The following is a 24,098-nucleotide window of genomic DNA, read 5'->3' as shown; positions in this document are numbered from 1 at the left end:
AATGATACAATAGCACATTGCAAAAAATCAGGCAACCGTGATAAACTCTGCACATGCAATCGCTCCTAACAATTATTGGAGCAAAAGAAAGTTTTTAGTTGGTATAACCACTTTTTGTCTGAAATGAATATTACAGGATTTGGAAATTGTAGATGTGTACATTAATAGCCACCATGAGTAAAGACTAGTAACTAACCTCCCAACGAAGGGCACCGTTGGGAACAGAAATAAGTTCATTATTATACAAGTAATCAACTTGATGAAAGTTAGTTTCTAATGAAAAAATTCAGTCTTCTCACTTTTTGCCATGAAGTTCTTTTTTCTCTATTCACCACTAAGAGTTGAAAAAAGAATAAAAGAAAACATAAATAGACAATGAATTCTTCCATATTAGTGTTGGGCCCATTTTTACACTTATGAACTAAGGTTAATAACTCTCTGCCCATTTTTATTTGTAAAAGACACGAATTTCAAGATTCTTGTAACATGAACATGAGCAGCAGTTTTATAACATACACAAAAAATTATATTAAATTTATGTGGTATCAGAGGGTAGGTTATGATAATTATGATTTTCCATGAATGATAATTATATATATAACGATAATAATAGTTCAAATGCAAAATTAACTAAGCATGACCATACCGTGTGACGTGTACCATGAAGTTCGGCTACACCACTTGGAGATCATAACCAACCATATAATTCGGAGGCACTAAAAGCATGGATAAACCAAACCAATTCAGATAAACGTTGTCAACGTCTCTTCCGTTATCAACAACAGCACAAAATTTCGGAACAAACCAAAATATCACACATCACTCATCTATATAAACAAACGAAGACAGCTCAGTAAAACAGGTCACAAAACTCACTCTAATTCATTATTTTCATCTCTTATAATTCACATACTTACTTGAGCGTCGGAGTGCTTTTTGCAGGTGCTCCCACCGCCGTGTTTCATCGTGCCGAGGTTATTCCTGAAGACTACCTTCCAGACGACGTATAGCTCCACCAATAGATAAGCAGCCTCATTGGGAGAGATATACCTAGACTCGAATGGAACATTTGGCGCCCACCGTGGGGCCCGAAGCAGTTAATCTGACCCCACTATTTCTTATATATTGCACTTTATTTTTTCTCTTTTACACAGGTTTCTCCAACCTTTTAACATGGCCGACAACGGAGTTCACCAGCTCACTCAGGCCGAACTTTTGGCCCAGATGGCCGAACTACAAGCAGAATTCAAATAACTTGCTGAGTTGTCCACCCAGAACAGCGCCAGTAAGCATGATGAAAATGGGCCAACCAAAGGCAGTACAGAACTACTAAGTGTCAACCCACCGAAGGAGAAGCTCACCTTAGACAACCCTTTCTCAGAGGAAATCACCAACTATCAGATGCCAAAGAATTTCACGCTACCTTCTTCGCTTGAGCCATATAAGGGGATTGGTGACCCCAGGCTCCTATTAAGAAATTTCAATCTATGATGTTTTTCAATGGCCCTAACAATGAACCTGTTCTTTGTAGAGCTTTTCCTACCTACCTCGACGGCGCTGCGCTACTTTGGTTTTCAAAATTACCTGTAGGTTCGATCTCTTCCTTTGAAGAACTGGTAAAGTCCTTTATAGACTACTTCGCTGCAGCACGGATATACGTACACGGATCAGATTACCTCGGCACCATCCGCCAAGGTCCCCAAGAAAGCTTGAAAGACTATCTGACCAGATTTGCAGAAGCAACAATGGAAATACCCGATCTTGACCCCACCGTACACCTGCATGCCCTAAAGGCCGGACTCCGACCCGGAAAATTCAGAGAGACAATCGCAGTAACTAAGCCGAAGACATTGGAAGAATTTCGAGAAAGAATGGCAGGACAGATGGAGATTGAAGAACTCCGCGAAGCCGAAAAAATGGAAAAAAGACAACCGAGGAGAGAGGATGACAAGACCACAAGGTCGGTAAATATCAAAGACTCCAGAAAGCCCTTCAGACTGACCCCAAAATTCGACAACTACACCAAATTCAACACAAATAGGGAGAAGATAATTAAAGAAATCCTCAACGCTAAAATCATAAAACCACCAGCAAGGGCAGGAAACTACCAAGACCAGCGATTTGTCGACAAAAGCAAACAATGCGCTTTCCATCAGAAGTATGGACGTACAACTAACGAGTGCGTGATAGCTAAAGATCTGCTAGAAAGACTGGCTCGGCAAGGCCTCCTAGACAAATACATCGAAGGAAGAAAGCATAAAGAAGGTAACAAGGACCGAGAAGAACGCCATCAAGCTCCAGGGCACAAGGAGGACAACAAATGGTCAAACAACACTCCACCAAAAAGTATCATAAACTGTATATCTGGAGGATTCGCCAGGGGAGGTGAAACAACTTCGGCGTGAAAACAAAGCTACCGCGCAATGCTGGAAATCGAAGAAACAGCACCATAAAACAACGAAGGTGTGCCCGACCTCAACATCACTTTCAGTCAGGCAGATATATGCTCGGCAGCACCAAACTTGCATGATCCGGTGGTAATTTCTATCCAAACAGGCGAGTTACTGGTAAGAAAAGTCCTTTTGGACCCAGGTAGCAGTGCATATGTTCTTTTTTACTCTACTTTCCTAAAAATGAAATTATCTGAAAAAATCATGCAACCCTCATATGGAGAACTGGTAGGATTCTCTGGAGAAAGGATCCCGATTAAGGGTTACATATGGTTAAAAACGATGATGGGAGAGGACTCATTGCCGCGAACCATTGATATACAATATCTAATAGTTGACTGCCCAAGCCCTTACAATATTATTCTCGGAAGACCTGCTCTAAACATGTTCAGGGTAGTAGTATCCACTTTTCATCTATGTGTTAAATTTCAGGCACAGGACGGCAGGATAGCTACACTCCACTCAGACCACCAACAAGCTCGGCAATGCTATAACGCAAGTCTGAAAAGGTCGGCTGCAAGACAGGAGTTTCAACAAGAGGTCAAAGCAATTCACAGCACAAACGAGGTATTATCCCTAGTGGAGGTTGACCCCAGAGAAGACACCCAAGAAAGACCTCAGCCAGCGGACGAGCTCCAGAAGGTCATCAAAACCGGAGCAGGTCACATACGTCGGCCAAGCGCTACAAGGACAAGAAATATCAGAACTTATAAAGGTATTGCGAGCAAACGCCGATCTTTTCGCCTGGACTCCGGCAGATATGCCAAGAATAGACCCAAACATCATCTGCCACAAACTCGCCACTGACAGAACAGTCCGACCTATAGCTCAAAAGAAGAGGAACCTCGGAGCAGAAAAATCAAAGGCAACCTTAGAAGAAACTAGAAAGCTTCTCAGCGCAAACTTCATCAAGGAAATTTGATTCACCACATGGTTATCCAACGTGGTAATGGTAAGAAAAAACTCAGGTAAATGGCGCATGTGCGTCGACTTTACAGATCTGAACAAAGCATGCCCTAAAGATACATACTCTTTGCCAAGCATTGACAAGCTTGTGGACAATGCATCGGGATTCGAAAGCTTAAGCTTCATGGATGCATACTTTGGATACAACCAGATTCTCATGCACCCAGAAGACCAAAGCAAAATAGCCTTTATAACTGAACATGGAAATTTTTGTTACAAAGTAATGCCATTTGGTTTAAAGAATGCAGGGGCAACATACCAGCACTTAATGGACAAGGTCTTTCGCGACCAAATAGGTCGGAACATAGAAATCTACGTTGATGATATGGTCGCCAAAACCACCCCGGGAAGATCCCACTGTGACGACCTCAGAGAAATATTCAAGTAGATCCGAGCATACAACATGAGACTAAACCCAGAGAAATGCGCCTTTGGGGTGCAAGGAGGCAAATTCCTCGGATTCATGCTAACCTCACGAGGAATCAAAGCAAATCCTGAAAAATGTGATGCAGTACTCAACATGGCGAGCCCTAGAACAATAAAGGAGGTGCAACAGTTAGCAGGGAGAGTAGCGGCTTTGTCACGATTCTTACCAGAAGCATCAAGCCGATCATATCACTTCTTCCAGACAATATCAAAGAATAAAAAGTTCGAGTGGACACAAGAGTGCGAGACAGCATTCACCGAACTCAAAGCCATCTTATCATCACCACCAGTGCTACAAAGACCAGAAGCCCGTAAACATTTATACTTATATTTATCCGCTTCTAATTACTCTATAAGCTCGGCTCTTGTCATTGAGACAGGAAAAATACAACGGCCAGTATACTTTGTCAGCAGAGTCATGCAACAAACAGAACAAAGATATCTGAGAATAGAACAGCTGGCCTTGGCGCTAGTGGTAACAGCAAGAAGACTCAGGCATTATTTCCAAAGCCACATGATAATTGTAAGAACAAACCAACCATTAAGGCAGATACTAACAAAGCCAGAACTAGCCGGACGACTAACCAAATGGTCTGTCGAGCTCTCCGAGTTCGATATCCAGTTCCAGTCAAGGCCGGCCCTGAAGGCATAAATCCTAGCAAATTTCATCTCCGAGCTAACACCTGACGAGCACCACCACAGCAAGGCATGGGAATTACATGTCGATGGGGCATCAAGCCGAGGGGGAAGCGGAGCTGGGATAGTAATGAAAGAGGGAGACAAGGTGATAGCCGAGCAATCCCTCCAGTTCCACTTCTCGGCAAGTAACAATCAGGCCGAGTACGAGGCGCTCATAGTAGGGCTCAAGCTCGCCCTCAATCTCCAAGTACATAGCCTGACAGCATATTGTGATTCCCTCTTGGTGGTTCAACAAATCCGAGGAGAATTCCAGGTAAAAGATCCCTTGCTTGAGAGGTATTGGCTTAAAGCAAATGATCTCATTTCAAAATTTAATTTGTTCATAATATTACATGTGCATAGAGAAAAGAATATTAGAGCGAACATACTATCTAAACTTGTCGCCACTAGAACAGACACACAAACATCGGCATTATCACAACTTACACTTAAAAAGCCTAGCATTGAAATATTGTCTATAACAAGCATTAATCACCTCCACGACTAGAGAACACCTTTCCTTGAATACATCAATGCAGGTATCATACCTAGAGACGAACTTAACCGACAACACTTCAAACGAAAAGCAAGTCTCTACACAAACATAGTGGGAGAACTATACAGGCGCGGCTTCTCACAACTATTGCTAAAGTGCCTAGACAAAGACGAAGCAAAAGAGGTAATGGATGAGGTTCATGAAGGCGTGTGTGGAAACCACATTGGAGGACGAGCTCTCGCCGCAAAGATCATCCGAACAGGAAACTACTAGCCGACCATAAAAAGGGATTGCATAACAAAAGTCAAGACATGTGACAAATGTCAGAAGCACGCCGCCATCTCTACAAAACCCCACGAAGTATTACACAGCATGGAGGTAAGTTGGCCCTTTCATAGATGGGGACTCGACATTCTCGGCCCATTTCCAATAGCGCCAGGCCAGGTAAAATTTCTCTTGGTATCAATAGATTATTTTTCAAAATGGATAGAAGTACAGCCGCTAGCAAAAATAACAGTCGAAAAGGTACGATCTTTTATATGAAAAAATATCATATGCCGATTTGGAATACCAAAGGAAATAATATCAGACAATGGTAGACAATTTACAGACAATAAGCTCGGCTCATTTCTAAAAAATTTTAATATACAGCATCATTTTAGCTCGGTCGAACACCCACAAACCAATGGGCAGGCCGAAGCTGCTAACCGAGTTATATTGCAGGCAATAAAGAAAAAGCTCGATAATGCAAAAGGAGAATGGGCAGAACTAATCCCAGAAATATTATGGAGTTATAACACAATACAGACCACCACGGGCGAAACACCCTTCAAACTAGTATATGGGTCAGAAGCACTAATTCCTGTGGAGGTCGGAGTGCCCACGTTGAGAGCCGAGCTATATGATGAACAACATAACACAAACATGAGGAACGCCGAGCTTGACCTCGTGGAAGAGGACAGAGACATCGCGGAAATTAAACAAAGAGCCAAGAAACAACTGGCGGAGAGAAAACACAATAAAAAGGTCGTTCCGAGAACATTCAGTAAGGACGATCTAGTCCTCAGACGAACAGAAGAGGCGAGACGACCTCCTTCGCATGGCAAGCTCGCCGCAAACTGGGAAGGACCATTCCGGATAACGAAAGTACTCAGAATGGGGGCCTATCAACTCCAAACACTACAAGGCAACCCGGTATCAGGGAATTGGAATGTTTCTTCACTAAAAATGTATAGATTATAACTTGTACAATCAGCGGATGAAGGTATTCTTTTCCCCCTTAGAACTTTTTTCCCAAACAAAGAGGGTTTTGCCTAAGGAGGGTTTTAACGAGGCCGGACGCCCAATATATTCAAATAAACGTGATTGATTCTTTCAAACAATCCAAATTCTAACAAACAAAAACAATAAAGCATACGCTGCCAAAATAACAAGGGATATCGTCAAACTTGGCCTAACCTCGGCCAAAACAAACACTATCCGAGTTTGAAGTAACAACAAAACGAACAAAAGGGCAGTCAAATTGACCAAAGCTTGGTCAACAAAACTAAAAAGTCAAACAAAAAGAAAAGAGTTATCAATACATTGGCATATCCAAAACAAACAAAAAACAAATCAAGAAGGAGCATTCTCATCATGCTCCTCCACAGTGCCATCTACAATCATTTTTCCATCAATCACGATCTTAGTCACATCCAGACGATCGCAATCAAAATCAGGAGCCAAGAAGGAGATCTGACTAACAGCACGATCAAAACCAGAGGAGAACATCTCCATTCCCACCTCCTCTAGCTCATGAACCCTCGCAGTTAACTTCCCTTTTGAGACGTCACTCTCCTAAATATCAGCTTGCAGCAACCGAACTTGATCCCTCAAGCGAGCCACCTCCTCTTCAGATTCCTTTGCCCTAGTTACAGCACTAACCACTGCATCATCTTTTTTCTTTGATGATTTCTCCAGCTCAGCAATCTTCGCCTTGTAAGACTTCTCTAGCTCAGAAACCTTATTCATAGCCTCCTGCTACTCAGCACCTATAAGCTCGGTCGTACGGCCAACACACATCAGCCGAGAAGCAACAATCTGCAAAAATCACACCACATAAGGACAAAAGAAGCACAAAGAAAAAATAAAAAAGCCCAGAAGAAGATAAAAGCGACCTGAACAAATTTTTCCAAGCTCTTCATACCAATACAACGAGTCATCAGCATGTCACCTGGATACTGAGAAACCCTATCTGAGAGCTCGGCGATAGGGAATTGATCGCTCCATAGGGAGTGAGGACTTGTACCAGGAATGAAGCCATGAAGCCTCTTCTGACGATCAAACACAGACCTGCCACTACCCGCCACATCCTTATCACCCTCAAAAATAACCTCCAGAGATTGATCTGTCTCATCTCTTTTTCTCTTAAATGATGATGCAGGCTGAGCAGCGGACTGCGCAGCCTCCCCACCGCCTTCCTTAAAGGTCCCAGAGCCACCGACACTCTACTCCTTTTTCTTCTTTAAAAAGGATTGAAACCGAGAAGGGTCAAGAAGAGGAACACGCCCACCTACACAGAACGAAAAATCAGATAAAGAAGACAAACGAATAGCAAAAATAAAACAGCCAAATAATACCTATATAATTCTTCAGACCCACACTATCACCAGAATCATGAAAACCAAGCATGTCACTAATCGACAAACATTCCCCACCAGCAAAGCTCTCTATCAGAAAATCCAACAACAATTATTCCTCCTCGCTACGTTCGTTAGCTTCAAGAATCTGAAGCGGCTCCAAACACCAATATAAAGGAAATTTCTCCACAAGCTCATCATCCAAATAGAAGGGGTACTCTGACTCCACCGAGCGCACTTTCACATACATTTGCTTAAAATTTTTAAAGGAGGATTTATACAACAAAAACAGAGAACGGCCAAGGAAACTGCTTAAACAAACCCACAACCCTTTCCGAACCCCTTTCGACTGAAAAAGAGAAAAGAAAATGAGAAGAGAACAAGGAACAGACAGGAAATCCATCAAGCATTGAAACGCACGCAGGAAGGCCCAAGAGTTAGGGTGTAACTGTGAGGGAGCGCAATTCAACTGGGTCAGAATATCACATTCAAACGGAGAAAAGGGAAAGGTAACACGAAGTTCAGTAAGGCAATGAGTGTAAAAATAAAAATACTGCCAATCCCCCCTCCTTTCGTAAACCCTATCCTCGCCAGAACACCAAAGGAACTCAACTTTCGCTCCCGAACCCTCCTTCACTACCTTCAAGCCCTGAAGCTCACGAACCGAATCAATATCAACGTACGAAAAGGAACGGGTCCTCACGTCGTCATGCACCCAATGGTACGGGTTATCCTTTTTCTCTTCGACAAATTTTACTTTTTCTTTCTCCCTCGCCATTTACAAAATACAAAAAACGGAGAACAAAAGATAAGGGAAGAGAGCTAACCTTTGGAAGTCATACTTGGAAGAAGAATACAAAGGAAAACTGAACGACAGTTCCAAAACAAACCAGATATTATTGCAAGCCCACTAAGTGTCGTGGGTAATGTAAGTAATAACCTCTCAGCAACATCGAAAATCAAAACGGCAAGAGGAGGCATTAATTACGACACGAATCACCAAGAAGGCGGTCCCTTACACTTCAAAAAATTATTCAAACACAGTCAACAAGTCTTCAACGCACCACAATCCATAAAAGGCCTAAGTCCACAATAATGAACAAAAAATCACAAATATAACACGCGAAAAGAACGCACGAATAAAAGCTTGCCTGCCATCTTTTAAAAGATAACAGACAAGCTTGGGGCTATGACATGTACCACGAAGTTCGGCTACACCACCTGGAGATCATAACCAACCATATAATTTGGAGGCACTAAAAGCACGGATAAACCAAACCAATTCAGATAAACGTTGTCAACGTCTCTTCCGTTATCAACAACAGCACAAAATCTCAGAACAAACCAAAATATCACACATCACTCATCTATATAAACAAACGAAGACAGCTCAGTAAAACAGGTCACAAAACTCACTCTAATTCATTACTTTCATCTCTTATAATTTACATACTTACTTGAGCGTCGGAGTGCTTTTTGCAAATGCTCCCGCCGCCGTGTTTCATCGTGCCGAGGTTATTCCTGAAGACTACCTTCCAAACGATGTATAGCTCCACCAATAGATAAGCAGCCTCGTTGGGAGAGATATACCTCGGCTAGACTCGAACGGAACACCGTGGAAGCAAGATAGTATGTGTGAATACATTATTGCATATATATACACTACATGATAATGAATAATGATAAAAGAATTAGTGATTTTGCTTTTCCGAAATATATATGACGTAGTGGTATATGAATTTGATCATATATGCATGTGAGATTTTGTTTTTCGTGGCTTTGTGTCATCAAATTTTTTAGATTAAAAATTAAACTGAAAAGGTTTTGCTACATAAAGAAAGTTAATGTCTTATTGTATATAATCGTATATGTTGCTACTTGCTAGTTGCTACATCATTCACACTTTGCTTTGGTATTATATTTTTCTTCAGATTTTATGAATTGTAATTATTTTATGTCGGATTTATTAATTACTAAAGTGGTCAAATCTAAAAGTTTTAATTAATTTTTAGTCCGTCCATTATAACTCGGTCGAAACCGAACTATATCTCGAATTTCATTATTTTTTTTGTGACTTAAAAGAAAATAAACAAAAACTAAGAAAGAAAAAAAAACAAGAAACTGCTTAAGAAAGGCAGTCCCGCTGAATACTACTCTCAAACTCCTTCTAAGGCAATGGAAGCTCCACTTGGGGAGAAATAGTCCTCATTGCAGTCTTTGCCACGATGTCTGCTACTATATTTGCATCTCTCAAGATCAACCGAAGATCAGCACGCCATTTTCAAGACATGATATCTCGGATTTTTAACACCAAAGGATTAATAAACCCAGAGCAATATTGTAAATTATTGACAATAGTAAATGTTAGGAAGAGCCTCCCGAAGATATAGCCAGGCCAAAAATTTGTGCTTTTCTGGAACATGTTGACGCCAAAGCCAAAGCCAATTACCCCTATCCTCCCAACTAAACATCTTCTTACTGAGCCACAAATAACCACTATGAGCATCATAAATCTTTGAGGCCGCACCAGTCCAACACCAACCGACCTCTGAACCAGTTTGAACATCTGGGTTGTAAGAGTTAATGTTGCTCTGCAGAGACTGATTCAGATGAGAATAGATATTCTCAAGGTTCCACTGTCCAGATGACCAAAGGTCCAAGATCCTGAGATCCGAATCAGAAATGTGAACATAATCCATCTCCTGACATAGTCGCCCCTCTCTTCTCCATTTAGAAAACCAAAAGTTCTGTTCCAAATCCCCAATGCACCAACTAAAACCTTCCTTATTTAAAATGAGTGTTTTTATATCAATCTTTAATTCTTTATGAAATTAATCCCCTCTTTATAGCTGTTTATTATTTGACCTGTAACTGATCATCCTAAACAACAGTTTTGAAGGTATGAATTGCTAATAAAAAAACCTTTGAGTAGAACAAAGAGGTATGTTGAGTAAAAATATTAGAATCATTGATATTATCTTACAAAAACTGACTTCAATGTCAGATTATCTTCTACATGGTACCCCCATGTTTTTCGTTGGCCGATGTATATTTCATCCATCCAAAGTTGATCAAGGACAAACTGGGCTGGACGAACCATACAAAAAGAAGTGACTTATCAAGCGAGATAAGCTTTTTTTTTTTTTTTTCAAAAGAAATATTGATTTTTTTTTATAGGAGGTTTAGTTGAGGTTTTTTATTTTTAATTTTGAAATTTGTTTATAATTTGATTTGAAGAGAAGTTCGAAAAATATTTATCCTGCATATTTTTATACAAGTATCAAATTAGTATCAATTATAAAAATGTACACGTAACAAGATTAAATTAATAATACTGAAAAAATAAACTTATGTGCTTTTCAGATGGTGTTTAGTTTTGTTTGGTTAACCAAAATTCCATACTAGATTGTCAAATTGGTTTCACCAAGAATGAGATTTTGCATTTCTGTTCACAATTGATTTGTTGTGTTAATCTTTTAAACAATTACTAAACACAAGTCACTTTATTTCAAAATCAGTTATCCAAAAACAAAAGCACTCTTAAACCTGGCCAGTAGACGTTATGGAGTGCCCTGTGTAAGCACACCTATTTTGGAAGGTGCGCCACAAATGGAACCTCATTTCTTAGTTACATAAACATTGTTTCACATGCAACTCATCAGCATAGAAAATTTTCATGCTCAGTAATAGGATTTTAATAGTAATGCTTGTTTAATAAACAAAATTTTCTTATTTAGTTTTACCTCCGGTCCCGGGTAGACCAGAACATGTCGATTCAGAAGGATATGTAAGAATTATTTAAATAAAATTAGCATAACTGACAACAAAATTGGGAATATAATTCAACACTTCATTCACATCAAAACTCCTTCTACATTATTAAGGGCTCTTTTTACCAACTTAAACTTCTGATTTAGATCTTTGTTGGATTTGACAATGTACTCTTTACCGAAGAATTCAATGCCTTGTCGAAGACCCTCGAGTTCAGGGGCCACGGCCACACGTGTGAATACATTCCAGACGGTGCTATCAGGGTACTCGAAGATGGCCTCAAACAGCATGCGGAAATGCATAACTCTTCTTGGGGATAACAGGTTGAGATCACTGAGCTCCACAGTCTTCAACACTGCAAGGGAGAGGGTGAAAGAGGAAACCATTTCAGCCACAAATTTGGCAAGGTGCATTGACCTCATAAGCTGCATTGAATCAAGTTCCTTAAAGTGGTCCCAAATGCAAAACTGCAAAAACGGTAGGGGTAAAAATGAGTCATAAATCAATATCAAGTGCTGTTATGATAACATAAATCAAGCAAAATAATGCAATTCACATTCGACATCCAAAGCATTTGAGAATTCCTCAGCACTATTTTGTCACACCTGTGCAAGCACCCACATTGGTGCAACTATTGAACACAGTCCAATAGTTTCTCATAATCACCTACCTCTTGTCATATTTTCCATACACAATAGCAATATATAGTTCTGTTTCAAATTAGCATTCATACCAGTTTTATAACAAGGAGAGGAACATTACCTGCAGAGTAAACTTGTGATTTTTGTCATGCTCGCACAATTTCGTCGCCAGCACCGTATAATACTTGTTAAAAACTTTCTCTTGCAAGCAACACTCGAGAAGAACCCGCATTATATCTCTGTCCTGTAGCATTAAGAAAATAGATATGTCAACATGGAGGGTCTCATAATTGAAAGAACACAAAAAGTTCAGTAAACTTAAAAAAAAAAGGCTGACCTGCTTCCCAGGTAATTCCAATCGAAGAAGCTTCTCAAATGCATCAATATAGTCCTCACCACTCATTATTATACAGAAGATTGCTCTTCTGGCATCTGTGTTCATCTTTTGTGCAGCGGCAAGCTGAAGCATGCGTTGTGTTTCAAGAACATCTTTGTCGATTCTGTTAGCAACTTCTTCAACATTATCTGTTGCAGAAGCCAAATCCCCAGGTAACCACCACTGACCCTTCTTATCAGGATCAAGTAACTTGCTCCATTTAAGACCTCTAAGTAAAATGTCATCCACTCTTAACTGGAAATAACACAAATGAAACAGAAGTCACTGGGAATGAACAAAAGAATAGTCACTAGGAACACATTTCTTTTCTTCACATCTTTTAAAAATAAAAGTCTTAAAATAAATTCGTTCACCCCGCGCCAAAAAAGTAATTATCTTTTACAAGTAATATCTACAGAGAAAGGTGATTGAATAATAAACAATGCCACATAAGAATGCAACCTTCTGCAACCACTTCTTAATCCGAGTGTGGTGTGCAGGGTCCTCCTTTTGTCTTTTCTTGTTGTTCTTGATGTCACATATGGTTTCAAGCATGAACTCCATCTACAAGTGTTACCAAGTAATCAGTGCTGAACTATGTGCAGAAAAACCAGAGAACTTCTCTGATAATAAAATATAGCATGCTCACTCTTTTACTATTTCTCTTTTCATGATTATCTCTGGAGGAAGCCTTCAGGTCATTTGTCGTCTTCTGAACACTAACGATAAAATTTTTCATGGAAATTGGATCATCAGCCCTAATTTTCATTCCACAACCTATTAAGACAAATGGAATAAAGATCAAAGTCAGATATGGTTCATCCATTGGGAATTTCTTATAAAAATATCTAGAGAAGTACATTAGTAACAATTATAAATTCACATAAGCAAAGGAGATAAAAGGATTAAAATAAGGAAATATAAGACCAACTCCAAAGACCGAAGAGAATAAAGAGACAATGGTAAACTGCATTAGGTTATCAAAATTACACATACCATCCATCTATTTGACCAGTATACACTCACCTCTCCTCTATTATGTCATTACACTGAATTAGTATTAAAACGAGGAGAAAAAAGGTCAGTTTTAACACCCCCCACAATCTCATTATGCATAGAGAACACATAAAGATAGAATAATAATTATAAAGACTCTTGTTCTTTTAACATTGTTATTTAAGGGTATTTTTCGTATTAGTACACAGGTGACACACATGTATAAGGATCTGTTAATTACATTAACACCAGAGGATCTAAGTGTATTGTTTAGACGTGCAGTTGGTATAACATAAGGGAGGAGAATGTATACTGGTCAAATAGAAGGATGGTGCAAGTAGTTTTGATAAATCTTAAAGGGTGTGAGCGCAATTTACCAAAGATACAACAAGTCAACCACCACAAACAAATTAAAACAAATACATGAGACCTATCCTACTAATATTGAAGAGAGAGAAATTAGATAAGAAAACTCCAAGTGCTCAATACACCTATGGAATATTTCATAAGATGCATGTATGGCTTGTACAATAAAAAGTTGGCCAAATGCGTAAAAAATGCTTCTGAAGAGTGCAAAAGCTTAAACTGACTTTAAAATCTGAAAATTTATAGCATTCAGTCCCTTAATGTCAAATTGTCCCACCTCCCCACCAAACAACAAACAAACTGCAGAAGGGAACATTACAAACTAGAAAAATACCCAAGGGAAAAATAAAAATCTTACACTGTAGAACTGCCAATATGATAGAGACATCTATCTCGGTCAATCGCTTGCTCAACATGACTAGAAAGTCATATATTAAATCACTAAAGCATTAAAGAAGATATCTGTCAGGGTACAGTTAAAAATCACTTAATACTTCAAAATGCTTGGTGCAGTATACCCACCTAGAACAGACCCCAAATATGCATAAATAGGATAAGAGAAGTGTAAGATTCCGCAGAGAGAGATTGTCCTCTTTAAGGTACTCATCCTGGAATGAAATATGTGAAGATTATAAACTACAGTCAGTCTGCACAATACAATGAGAGCACAAGGGTGATCTGATGAAGAAACTAAAACTAAAAAGGGCAATATATATATATATAATCAGCATGTTGGACTTCTTTTTCAAGCATTACCTCAAAGCATTTGGCAAAGGATGCCATAAACTTTGCACTGAAGTCAACACCAACTAAACAGGCCATCCCTGCAACAAATGCAGCAAAAACAGCAGCGTACCTTCACCAAAAGAGGAAGAAGGGGAGAGGGATGTCAGTTAAACTAAAAGCAACATTGTGCAGTATTCAATGTAAGATCAAAGAGGAGGGATCTGACATACTCAAGGACTGAACACGACATTATGAACTAGTATTATAATATTTAAAATAGAAAAATATATGATTCTAAACTCAAAATATGAAAATAATTTGTCCTAAACCAACACCGATTTGTGCACAACCTTTTCCTTTCAATCATATATTTCTTCTAAGCTCTACAAAAAAAATTATCTGCCTTTTTCCCACTTCTGTGCTGGGTACTCTAGCAGTAGGGCTATAACTAAATTTGAGTAATTGACTGAAGCCCTGTACAATTAATTTTAATGGCTTAATAATATTTATCTCTTCATTTAAGGCTAAAACTGAATTTGGTTCAGGATCTTAATTTTAATGGCTATTATCATCATTTTGAAAATTTTTCATCGATAATACAATGCTTCCCAATCAAATTATTTTAAATACAGAAACAACAAATCCACCAAATAGCAATTCAACAGGGAAGGTAACTAAAATAGAAAGGCTCAAATGCTTAACTGTTCATTGCCCCGTGGCCCACCTGAGCATGATGCCAAAGCCTCCTCAATCATAATGTGTGAAGCTACACTACGTGCAACAGACTGGAAGAGAATTGCATCAAAACTTTATAGAATAGTACAACTTCTTATGTGGTTAGATTTCATAGAAACAACTTGTCAAGCAAACAAAAACTAAATAAACAAGTTAAATGATTGGGTAGCAACTACACTGTGCATTAGTACAATATGGTGTAATTTGAAGCATACACAAGGGACAAAGAAGCAGTTCAGATGCTTTGACAGTGGACATCCATTCTTTAAATAGAGAAAATCACCAAGACCTTTTTTTTAAAAAAAAAAGCCAACAGAAGCAGCAACAACATATTCTACTTATAAGAAAAATTTTTTACCAGAATTTCAACCTTCATGCTAGAGTTAGCAGAAGGTCATTTGACCCTTTACCTTTAAATATTCCAAATTTGAAAAGAACGAGTACATTGTATTGCTCTTCGAGATTAATCATTGAATCTTCATTTTAAAAAATGCAGTAAGATATTTTTTTTTTTTTTAAAAGAGACAATTGGTAAGATTTCCTAGTGTCTACCCAAGTTCCCTCTCTTTGCAACTCTTTGTTTTCCCATTTCAAAATGACATAACAAAGTTTCTTTCGATAACGCACCACAAAGAGACAGTTAAGCATTCATTTTCAATACAACTAATGGTGCAGCGAACCTGAAAGATTGTTGACAATTCTCCAGTAATTGATTCAACATTAGATTCAGAAAGCCTATTAAGAAGTCCTACAAAAGAGCTCAATTTAGAAGAAAATCAATACATGGTATACAGTTAGACATGTGAAGCCAAAACTAAAGCCTGTCCTCCATACCTCGTATACGTCTTCGTATCTGAGTATGCTCTTCAGATTCATTTCCAGCACGAGCTCTCAAGTGAGGTGCAATATATTTTCCCTTTTCTTTCTTTGCTGGAACTTCAGCAGAAACATGCTCTGATGCCACCTCCATTGCCATGGATTCTACAGTATTCGATATGCACAAATCATCATCCACCACATTGTCTTCTTGCTCTTGTCTCAACAACTTTCTCTTCTTATGCTTCTTCCTCACAGTTCCACAATCAGCAACATCTCCTAATGCTCCATCTTGATCAGAAGTTCTCATGAGCTCAAACGCTCCATCTATTGTCTCTACTTCCATCCCTTCATTTGGCAATATTTCCTCCTTATGCTTCTTACTCAACAAGCTCTTCTTCAACCTTTTCTTCGGCAATTCACTAGCACCATGAGTATCCTCTTCTCCAAATAAATCCATAGCAGGCAACATTCCTTCGAGCAATATGTTCAACCCATCATCCAAACCCCTTAATTTCCCTTCCTTCACCTTAAGCTTCTTGGAAAGCTTCCTTTCCAACTCAAGATCCTTCTTCGCAGCTATATCAGCATCCAGCCCAAAAAACTCTTTGCCACTCTTCTTCCTGGAACATCCCTTAGAACCCTTCTTCAACTTCTTCATTTTCTTAGTATCAGAGCCACAAATTGCCACTGATACAACACTCTCTTCAGCTCTCACATGTTTCTCAGAATCCGAATCAAACCCTAAACCCTCTTTTTCCTCAAAACTAGTACTAACTGGTTGCTCCAAGTTTGTCTTAGTTTTCCTATCCGAATCATCTTTACTTCTTTTGATAGCTCGAGATTTCTATACATAAACAATAATCGTGAAAAAAAAGGTTACATTGTTCAAGTGAGAAATAAGGCATAAATATTCATTTATGTTTCAGAAAAGAAAAAAGAATGAGAATAGAAAGGTACCTGGTGGAGAAGCCATGATTGGTGTTTGGATGCATTCTTTGCCAAACGGGATTCTTTCCTCCGTTCTCGCCGCGATTTCTCAGCCTCTGTTTGAGGCATTGCAACTGGGAATGGGGACTGGTGGGTTACCGTGTGTTGATGGGTTGGTGATTTTTGTTCGTTTAGCAAAAGTTTTAAAAATATTCCTAAATTTTATTTTGTTTCAATTTTGTTCCAAAAGTTTTTGATTTGCATCAAATATACTATGGACAGCTAAATTTTCAAAAAAATTAAGATCAATCTAACAATAATGCATGAAAATTATGTTTGATTTGCTTGTGTTGAGGGTTGTTTTTGTGAAATTATTGTTGAATTGGTCTTAAATTTTTTGAAAAATTAGCCACCAAGGGTATATTTGATGCAAATCGAAAATTTTTGGGATAAAATTGAAACAAAATAAAACTTAGGGATATTTTTGAAACCTTTGTCAAACTTCAGAGACAAAAAATATACTTTATTCTTTTTTTTTTCTTTCTGTCGTCAAAACGATGTAATTTTGGATGCAAATTAGAAAATCGGACCTTTTTAAGTAATAGGCCAAAATATAGCTCTCAATCTAAAGAGGTCTTCATTTTTCTGGAAGTAGTGAAAAAACAAAAGAAATAAGAATGTTTATTTTTTTTTTCATTTTTAAATAACGAGAATACTTATCTTTTTTGTTTTTGAATATCAAACTATAAGAATAATTAATAAATAAAATAGGAGAATATAAAAATAATGTATCTAGAAAAAAATTTTCGTAATTCATCGTACATTTCCTTATCAATAATTTTTTTAGTCTTGAAAAACGGTCACATTTATTGACTATAAAAATAACTACATAAACGATTCAAGATTATTCAATTAAATTGATTCTTTATTACAGGAACGAATTCAATTAGTTCAATTAAACTTTGTAGAATTTAGATATCTTGTTTTACATAGCATCCCTTAATACTATTACAGTGAGAGTAATTGTACATAGTTTATAGAACATGACTCACTTTAAAGTTTTAATATTATGTTTCATGATAGAACACTTTTTTTGCAATTTAGAAAATTAATAAATGTCAAACCTAGTACTCTATATAATTAAATATCAAATTCAGTACTTTACATCATTAATAGCTTAGATAGTTTATGAAATTAACATATTAATATTTTTAATGAATTCTTGATAGGTGTGAACTTTTTTGCGCCCAGTATATATACCAGTCAAATAACTTAGCTAATATGTAATACAAATAATATTGTGATAGACAAAATTAACAATTTAATTTAGTTTCAAAGCAAATATTTATGTATTCAAATTTCAAACATAATACTCTACATAATCAATATTTTAGAAAATAAAAAAAAATTATTGCAAAGCAATTTAAAAAAAATAAGTTAACAAAATATTTAAGGGACTCTTTCATTCAATCATTGATAGGTAAAGACGTATAAAAAATATAAAAACACATATCAAATAAAAAGAAAATGTTTTTTTTTCTGCATCAAATTAATAAGACAAAAAAAATTATTTTTTCCTACATTAAATTGATATAAAAAAAAAAAGAGACATGGTACTGCTTTATAAAAATTGGGAATAAATTAAAAAAGTAGAGGAATGACTGAAAATATAGATTAGATAAGTAAACTACTGCAAAATTGAATATATTGTTATTTTGTTAACTAAACTGAATATATTAGAAGAAAAGATATGAGTGGATGTTATACGTTGAAAGTAGTAACTAATGCAAAATAATCATTATATTAAAAAAATTGAACATTAAACTTTCATATCTTTTTTGTATACTGTTATTCTGTTATAGTATAAATAATAATTTAAAATTATCTATCTCAAGTAAAATATATTGTTATAGATATATATATTGTTATAGATAACAATTAATTTAGATAGAATATCTCAAGTAAAATATTGAAGGTCAGTAATTTTGGATATGTGTCTATTTTTATTTGTGATATCTTTAAGAAAAAATAAATTGGATTAAAAGTAAATAAAATAAAAAAATTTCTATCCGTCAGAGATGAGATGAGAAGAGAGAAACGGATAAGAGTTAAACAATAACGGGTGAAAGTGACGTGAAGGTGGCCAAGTGGAGCAAGTGCAAAGTTGCTCTAATAACATGAATATAATAAGGTGAGAGAAATTGATGGGAGTTTTGAAGAGATGAATAACTTACGTTAAGTAGAGAAAGAAGTTAATTCGAAAGGGTAATATTAGAAAGAAGTGCAAAGTTGCTATAATAAGGTGAAAGAAATTTATGGGAATTTTAAAGAGATGAATAACTGACGTTAAGTGGAGAAGTTAATTAGAAAGGGTAATATTGAAATGAAATCTTGGACACCGAACCTATGTATTGCCATTATATATTGTTATAGATAAAAAATATAAAATAATCAATAAAACCTGTTTAAACGCAGATAAACAATAACATCATAAACAATAGAGTGAATACCCCACCCGACCCCTAACAATTACTTCGAAAGGACAACGAGGCCCCAAAGAAAAAAAACACCCAATCTGGTCCTGATATTTTTTTTTGGGACTGATTAGTCCCTGTACCAAAAAAAATAACATTGACTTTTTTTGGCACAAGAACCTTGTTGTCCTTTCGAGGTAATTGTCAGGGGTTGGGTTGAGTTTTTTTTTTCAAGAGCCTCGATGTCTTTCGAGATAATTGTCAGGAGCTATTTTGAATTTTTCTCTAAACAAATATATATGCATATTTCTAAAATAACTGCATCAAACAATAATTCACATTTCAAAACAACAATCACATAACACAAATTAACTCTAAACAATAGGGCTGGCAATTCATACCCTACCTGCGGGTACCCAACCCGGTCTAACCCGCTCGGGTAGGGTAGGCTACCCGATCCGCTGCGGGTAGGGTAGGGTACGGTCCGGTATGCCTGCGGGTAGGGTAGGGTACGGGTTTAGGGTGTACCCTACCCTACCCTACCCGCATCTCATATATAACACATATTTTATTAAAAAATAGGTATATAGTGAAGGAAGTGAGAGTTGAACCCACAACCTCCCTTATGTAATGACTTACAATAAGTGATCAACTACTAAATTAGTTAGTTAATTTAGTAATTTAGAGCATTAATTTTTTATTTTTTATGTTATTAATATGTATAAAATTTGAAATGATTGAATTTTATATTTACTTTGAAAAAATTTGATATTTCTGCGGGTAGGGTAAGATAGGGTAGGGTTTAGAATTTTAAGGTGCGGGTAGAGTTAGGATTGAGAGATTCTCAACCCGCGAATAGAGTAGGGTAGAATTTTAATAAAATTTTTAACCCGCGAGTAGGATTAAAATAGAATTCAAACTCTACCTTACCCTACTCATTGCGAGACCTAATAGTACTCGATATTATATTTGTATTTGTATACCGTGGTATTGAGAAAATTGAGAAAATTAACTGAGACAGTTAAAAAATAGAATATTTACCCATTTTGGTTCTCAAAGAATTTCGAATCAGACACTTTAGTTTTCAACTAAAATTAATTACTTGATTAGTCTCTAACAATTAATTCCGTCGGTCAGTTAGGTCCTTAACTCCGTCAACTCTAACGGAAGACAAAATAATCCCTGACAACTCTAACTGGAGACAAAATGATCCCTAACCCCTTTGTTTGAAAACGATACTGTTCTTTCCTAATTTTCATCATATCTCGTATAACCCTAACATTCATACTCTTCTTCTTCATCTTCACAATATTCTTTTTCATATTTTCTTTCCTCCTCTTCAACTCCAAGATCAAGCCATGGTGTAACTGCCACGCACATCACACCTACCTCAACATATCATGGACCACACACTCCCTAAATCTCTGTAACTGGTATACCACCTCCTCCGCACTTTACCCATCAGAAGCAACCACTTCCACGTTCTCGATAACAACATCACCTCCAACCTCCGACAATGTCCACCACATCCTCAAGACCAAGTTTCACAACTACCTTTCTCCACTCTCCGACAAGCAATAGATTGTTGGACATTAGAATATTATGAGAAGATTTTTCTTTGATATTATATGTAAATTCTCATTTGAAATAGATCCCGAGTGCTTCATTCATTATTTTCTGGAGTCCAAGTTGGCAGACAACTTCGACCTCATATCCAAGCTATAAATACAATGAGCAATGTTGCGCGTTGTCGCTCATATGAAAACTGAAGCGATTACTGAACATTAGTTCAGAGAAAAAGTTGAAGAAAGTGCTCGGAGTGGTGGACAGTGTAATCATGATGATAGGGCAGAGGAGGAGGGAGATGGCGACGACGATTACAAATCTTAACACATTAGACTAGCTGTCTAAATTCATGGGATCCATTGAAGACGACAAGTACTTGAGAGACATAGTCATTAGTTTCCTGAGTATGAATAGGTTGAGAACAAGTTGAGGATTTTTCTTCTAGTAAACATTGAAGTTGTAGAGTGCGCATTGTGTAGCTTAAAGTTACAGTGTTAGACTGTTAGTGTCATGCGAGATATGATGAAAATTGGGAGAGAATAGTGTCGTTTCCAAACAGAGGATATCAGGGACCATTTTGTCCCCTGTTAGAGTTTTCAGGGACTGTTTTGTCTTCCATTAGAGTTGACGAGCAAAGAATCTAAGTGACTGACGAAGTTAATTGTTAGAGACCAATCGAGTAATTAATTTTAGTTGGGACTAGAATGTCTGGTTCAAAATTCTTTGAAAACCAAAATGGATAAATGTTCTAAAAAATATTATAATTAGTAACAACCTCATAACAATTAAAGGAAAAAAATACTTTTAATAAAATAATAAATCATTTGTTTTTTTTTAAACTAATAATGCCTAAAAGCAAACAGAAACAAAAGATGTTTTTAATACTTAAAAACTCTTTTTAAAAGACCTATTCAAATATAAAATAATTTTTGTCTGTTAAAATTTTTTTAAAAAAAAATGAGAAAAATAAATATTGTTTTTAAAAGTCAATTCAAACTGATCTCGAGTGAAATTGAGACTTAAGAGAGAGAGAGAGTAAGGCTGGAAAAGAGATTAAGGTTTTCTTTCTTTTAAAAAATATCAGCAAAATTGGTCGGATTATTTAAACCGCTGATTGACCAATTTTGCTAAAATTGGCCAGTCCAAATTGATTCTCACCGGTTCTTTTTTTTATACAGTTAGATAATTCAACCAGACCAGCTATATGACCGGTTCACTGGTTTTCTGGTTGAACTGACCAGTTCGTTTCGGTTCTTACAACTATGGATTGTATAGTTGTAAGAATTGAACCGGTAATTAAATCAGTTATTCTATTGGTTCATTGGTTCAATCGATGAGTCATTAGTTGAACTAGTAAAACTGATCCTATATAAATAAAAAATAAAAAATAGTAAAAACCTAAAATTAAAATTTAAAATACATATCATTCTTATGTGGTCTGACTCTAGTATGTTATATACTATATGTATTTATTAAAATAATATTAATAAATATCATATAATCATAAAAAAATAATTATATTGTAATTAATAAAAAATATAATTAATTAGCATATAAAATAACAATGGATACCGTAGCTTAATGGCAAGGGAGCATGCACTACAAGGAGTACCCTGATTCAAACTACATCTTCATTAATTTTAGAATTTTTTTTAAACGGTTTAATTGGACCAATTTTCTACCAGTTTTATCGACTTGACCGATTTTTTTACTTTAAACGATCTTTAAACCGGACCGGTTGGAGATCTAATTCACTGATTTTTTGGTAGAACCAGTTGGTCTAGTCTGATTTTTACAACTATGATAGGTTGGCTGGTTGGACCGCAGACCTGAAAAATGAAAATTATTGGTGCACGTGATCTCTGGATGCATCCACGTGCTACATAGTGCACATCACTCTCCCTCTCCCTCATAGTATGTTCGTATATATACCTTTTGCAACCCTCACCGTTAGATCGTTTGCCTTCTGTCTCTGGATGAATGGATCAACAATCATTACCACCCCCACACACACAAAACGGGATATATCGCTCGTGCCGAACGTAATTTAAGGTCATCCTTAACGGCTAGAGATGGCAAACGGGGCTAAACCCGTCGGGCCGGCCCGCGTAACCCGCCAAAAAAGGTGGATTGGGCTGGGAAATTGGGACCGCCAAAGAGTAAAAGCCCGCCTAATCCGCACCGCTTAAACCGCAGGTCTTAGCGGGTTTCCCCGCCGAGCTTAGTTTTTTTCTTGTAAGGGGGTATTTTTGTAATTTTTTTGCCAAAACCCAACATCTCCCAACCCAACTTACAAGAATATGAAGATGAAAATTGAGTGTTTTGGATTTATGTTTATGTTGCTTTGAAGACAATATTTATAATTATGTTTTGAATTATGTTTATTTTACTTTGGAGAGAATATTTATAATTACAAAGACTTTAATGTTTGTGAATATAAAAAATATAATTTTTTATGCCTTTAGAAATTATAAATTTATTAATATGGTTGTGAAATTATATATATTATTTAGTAGTTAATAATAAAAAAAGGCGCTTTGGCGGGCTTAGCCCGCTAGCCCGCCACCCCGCAGTTAGGCGGGACGGAGTGAGATTATAGGACCGCCTCACTAGATTGAGCGGGCGAGCTTCTGGCGCAGCAGGGCGGTTTCCCCGCTTGCCACCCCTATTAACGGCCCAAATTTGCTTTCAAAATTAGACATAATCTAAGTGGTTATTTCATTTATAATCTTAAAAAAATATTATGCATAAATTAAATTGGCTAATATAGTTTTTGTGTCAACAATCAATTGGTGGTGGAGGTTGTCAAAATGAATTGAATAATGAGTTCTGACTTGAGATTGAAACAAAAAAAAGGGTTAGGTAGTGGAATCTTGTGGATTAAGCTGTTTGTCCCTGTTGTTATAATAACAAGGTACGTCCTAAGTAAACAAAGGCAGGGAGAATCAACCTTTCCCTTTGCCTCTGCCTCTGCCTCGTCATTGTCATGTTCCTACTTCCTAAGCTTACATATCAGAAATTCGTAGTATACATTCCAAATACTAATTTGAGCTGCTTCTCCTTCTCA

At 36.9% G+C, this 24,098-nt stretch overlaps 2 protein-coding genes across 2 annotated transcripts; one reads left to right on the top strand and one right to left on the bottom strand.

The window, feature by feature from the left end:
• On the top strand, positions 1,491–2,405 carry LOC107606910. The gene has a single exon (XM_016308913.1). It carries the CDS (start codon positions 1,491–1,493, stop codon positions 2,403–2,405), a length of 915 nt encoding a protein of 304 aa, XP_016164399.1.
• LOC107609094 (nucleolar MIF4G domain-containing protein 1) lies at positions 11,342–17,171 on the bottom strand. The gene is made up of 12 exons (XM_016310929.2): positions 17,022–17,171; positions 16,080–16,908; positions 15,926–15,993; positions 15,213–15,295; positions 14,541–14,640; positions 14,307–14,392; positions 14,143–14,225; positions 13,072–13,199; positions 12,885–12,986; positions 12,384–12,677; positions 12,168–12,290; positions 11,342–11,872 (listed from the first exon to the last, which is right to left on the bottom strand). Exons 1-12 carry the CDS (start codon positions 17,118–17,120, stop codon positions 11,489–11,491), a joined length of 2,379 nt encoding a protein of 792 aa, XP_016166415.1. The 5' UTR covers positions 17,121–17,171; the 3' UTR covers positions 11,342–11,488.

Source organism: Arachis ipaensis, chromosome B07 (assembly GCF_000816755.2).
Source record: "Arachis ipaensis cultivar K30076 chromosome B07, Araip1.1, whole genome shotgun sequence".
NCBI classification, from domain to species: domain Eukaryota; kingdom Viridiplantae; phylum Streptophyta; class Magnoliopsida; order Fabales; family Fabaceae; genus Arachis; species Arachis ipaensis.
The sequence above is the reverse complement of the archived record's forward strand: the minus strand, read 5'-3'. Positions and strand labels throughout refer to the sequence as shown.

Bases quoted from the DNA above. Each gene is read 5' to 3' on its own strand.
- LOC107606910 (XM_016308913.1), top strand. From the start codon at position 1,491: ATGTTTTTCAATGGCCCTAACAATGAACCTGTTCTTTGTAGAGCTTTT.
- LOC107609094 (XM_016310929.2), bottom strand. From the start codon at position 17,120: ATGCCTCAAACAGAGGCTGAGAAATCGCGGCGAGAACGGAGGAAAGAA. The intron at 15,296-15,925 runs GTTCGCTGCACC...ATTCTCTTCCAG, and splicing joins AATTGTCAACAATCTTTCAG to TCTGTTGCACGTAGTGTAGC. The intron at 12,291-12,383 runs GTCAGCCTTTTT...TTAATGCTACAG, and splicing joins TGGAATTACCTGGGAAGCAG to GACAGAGATATAATGCGGGT.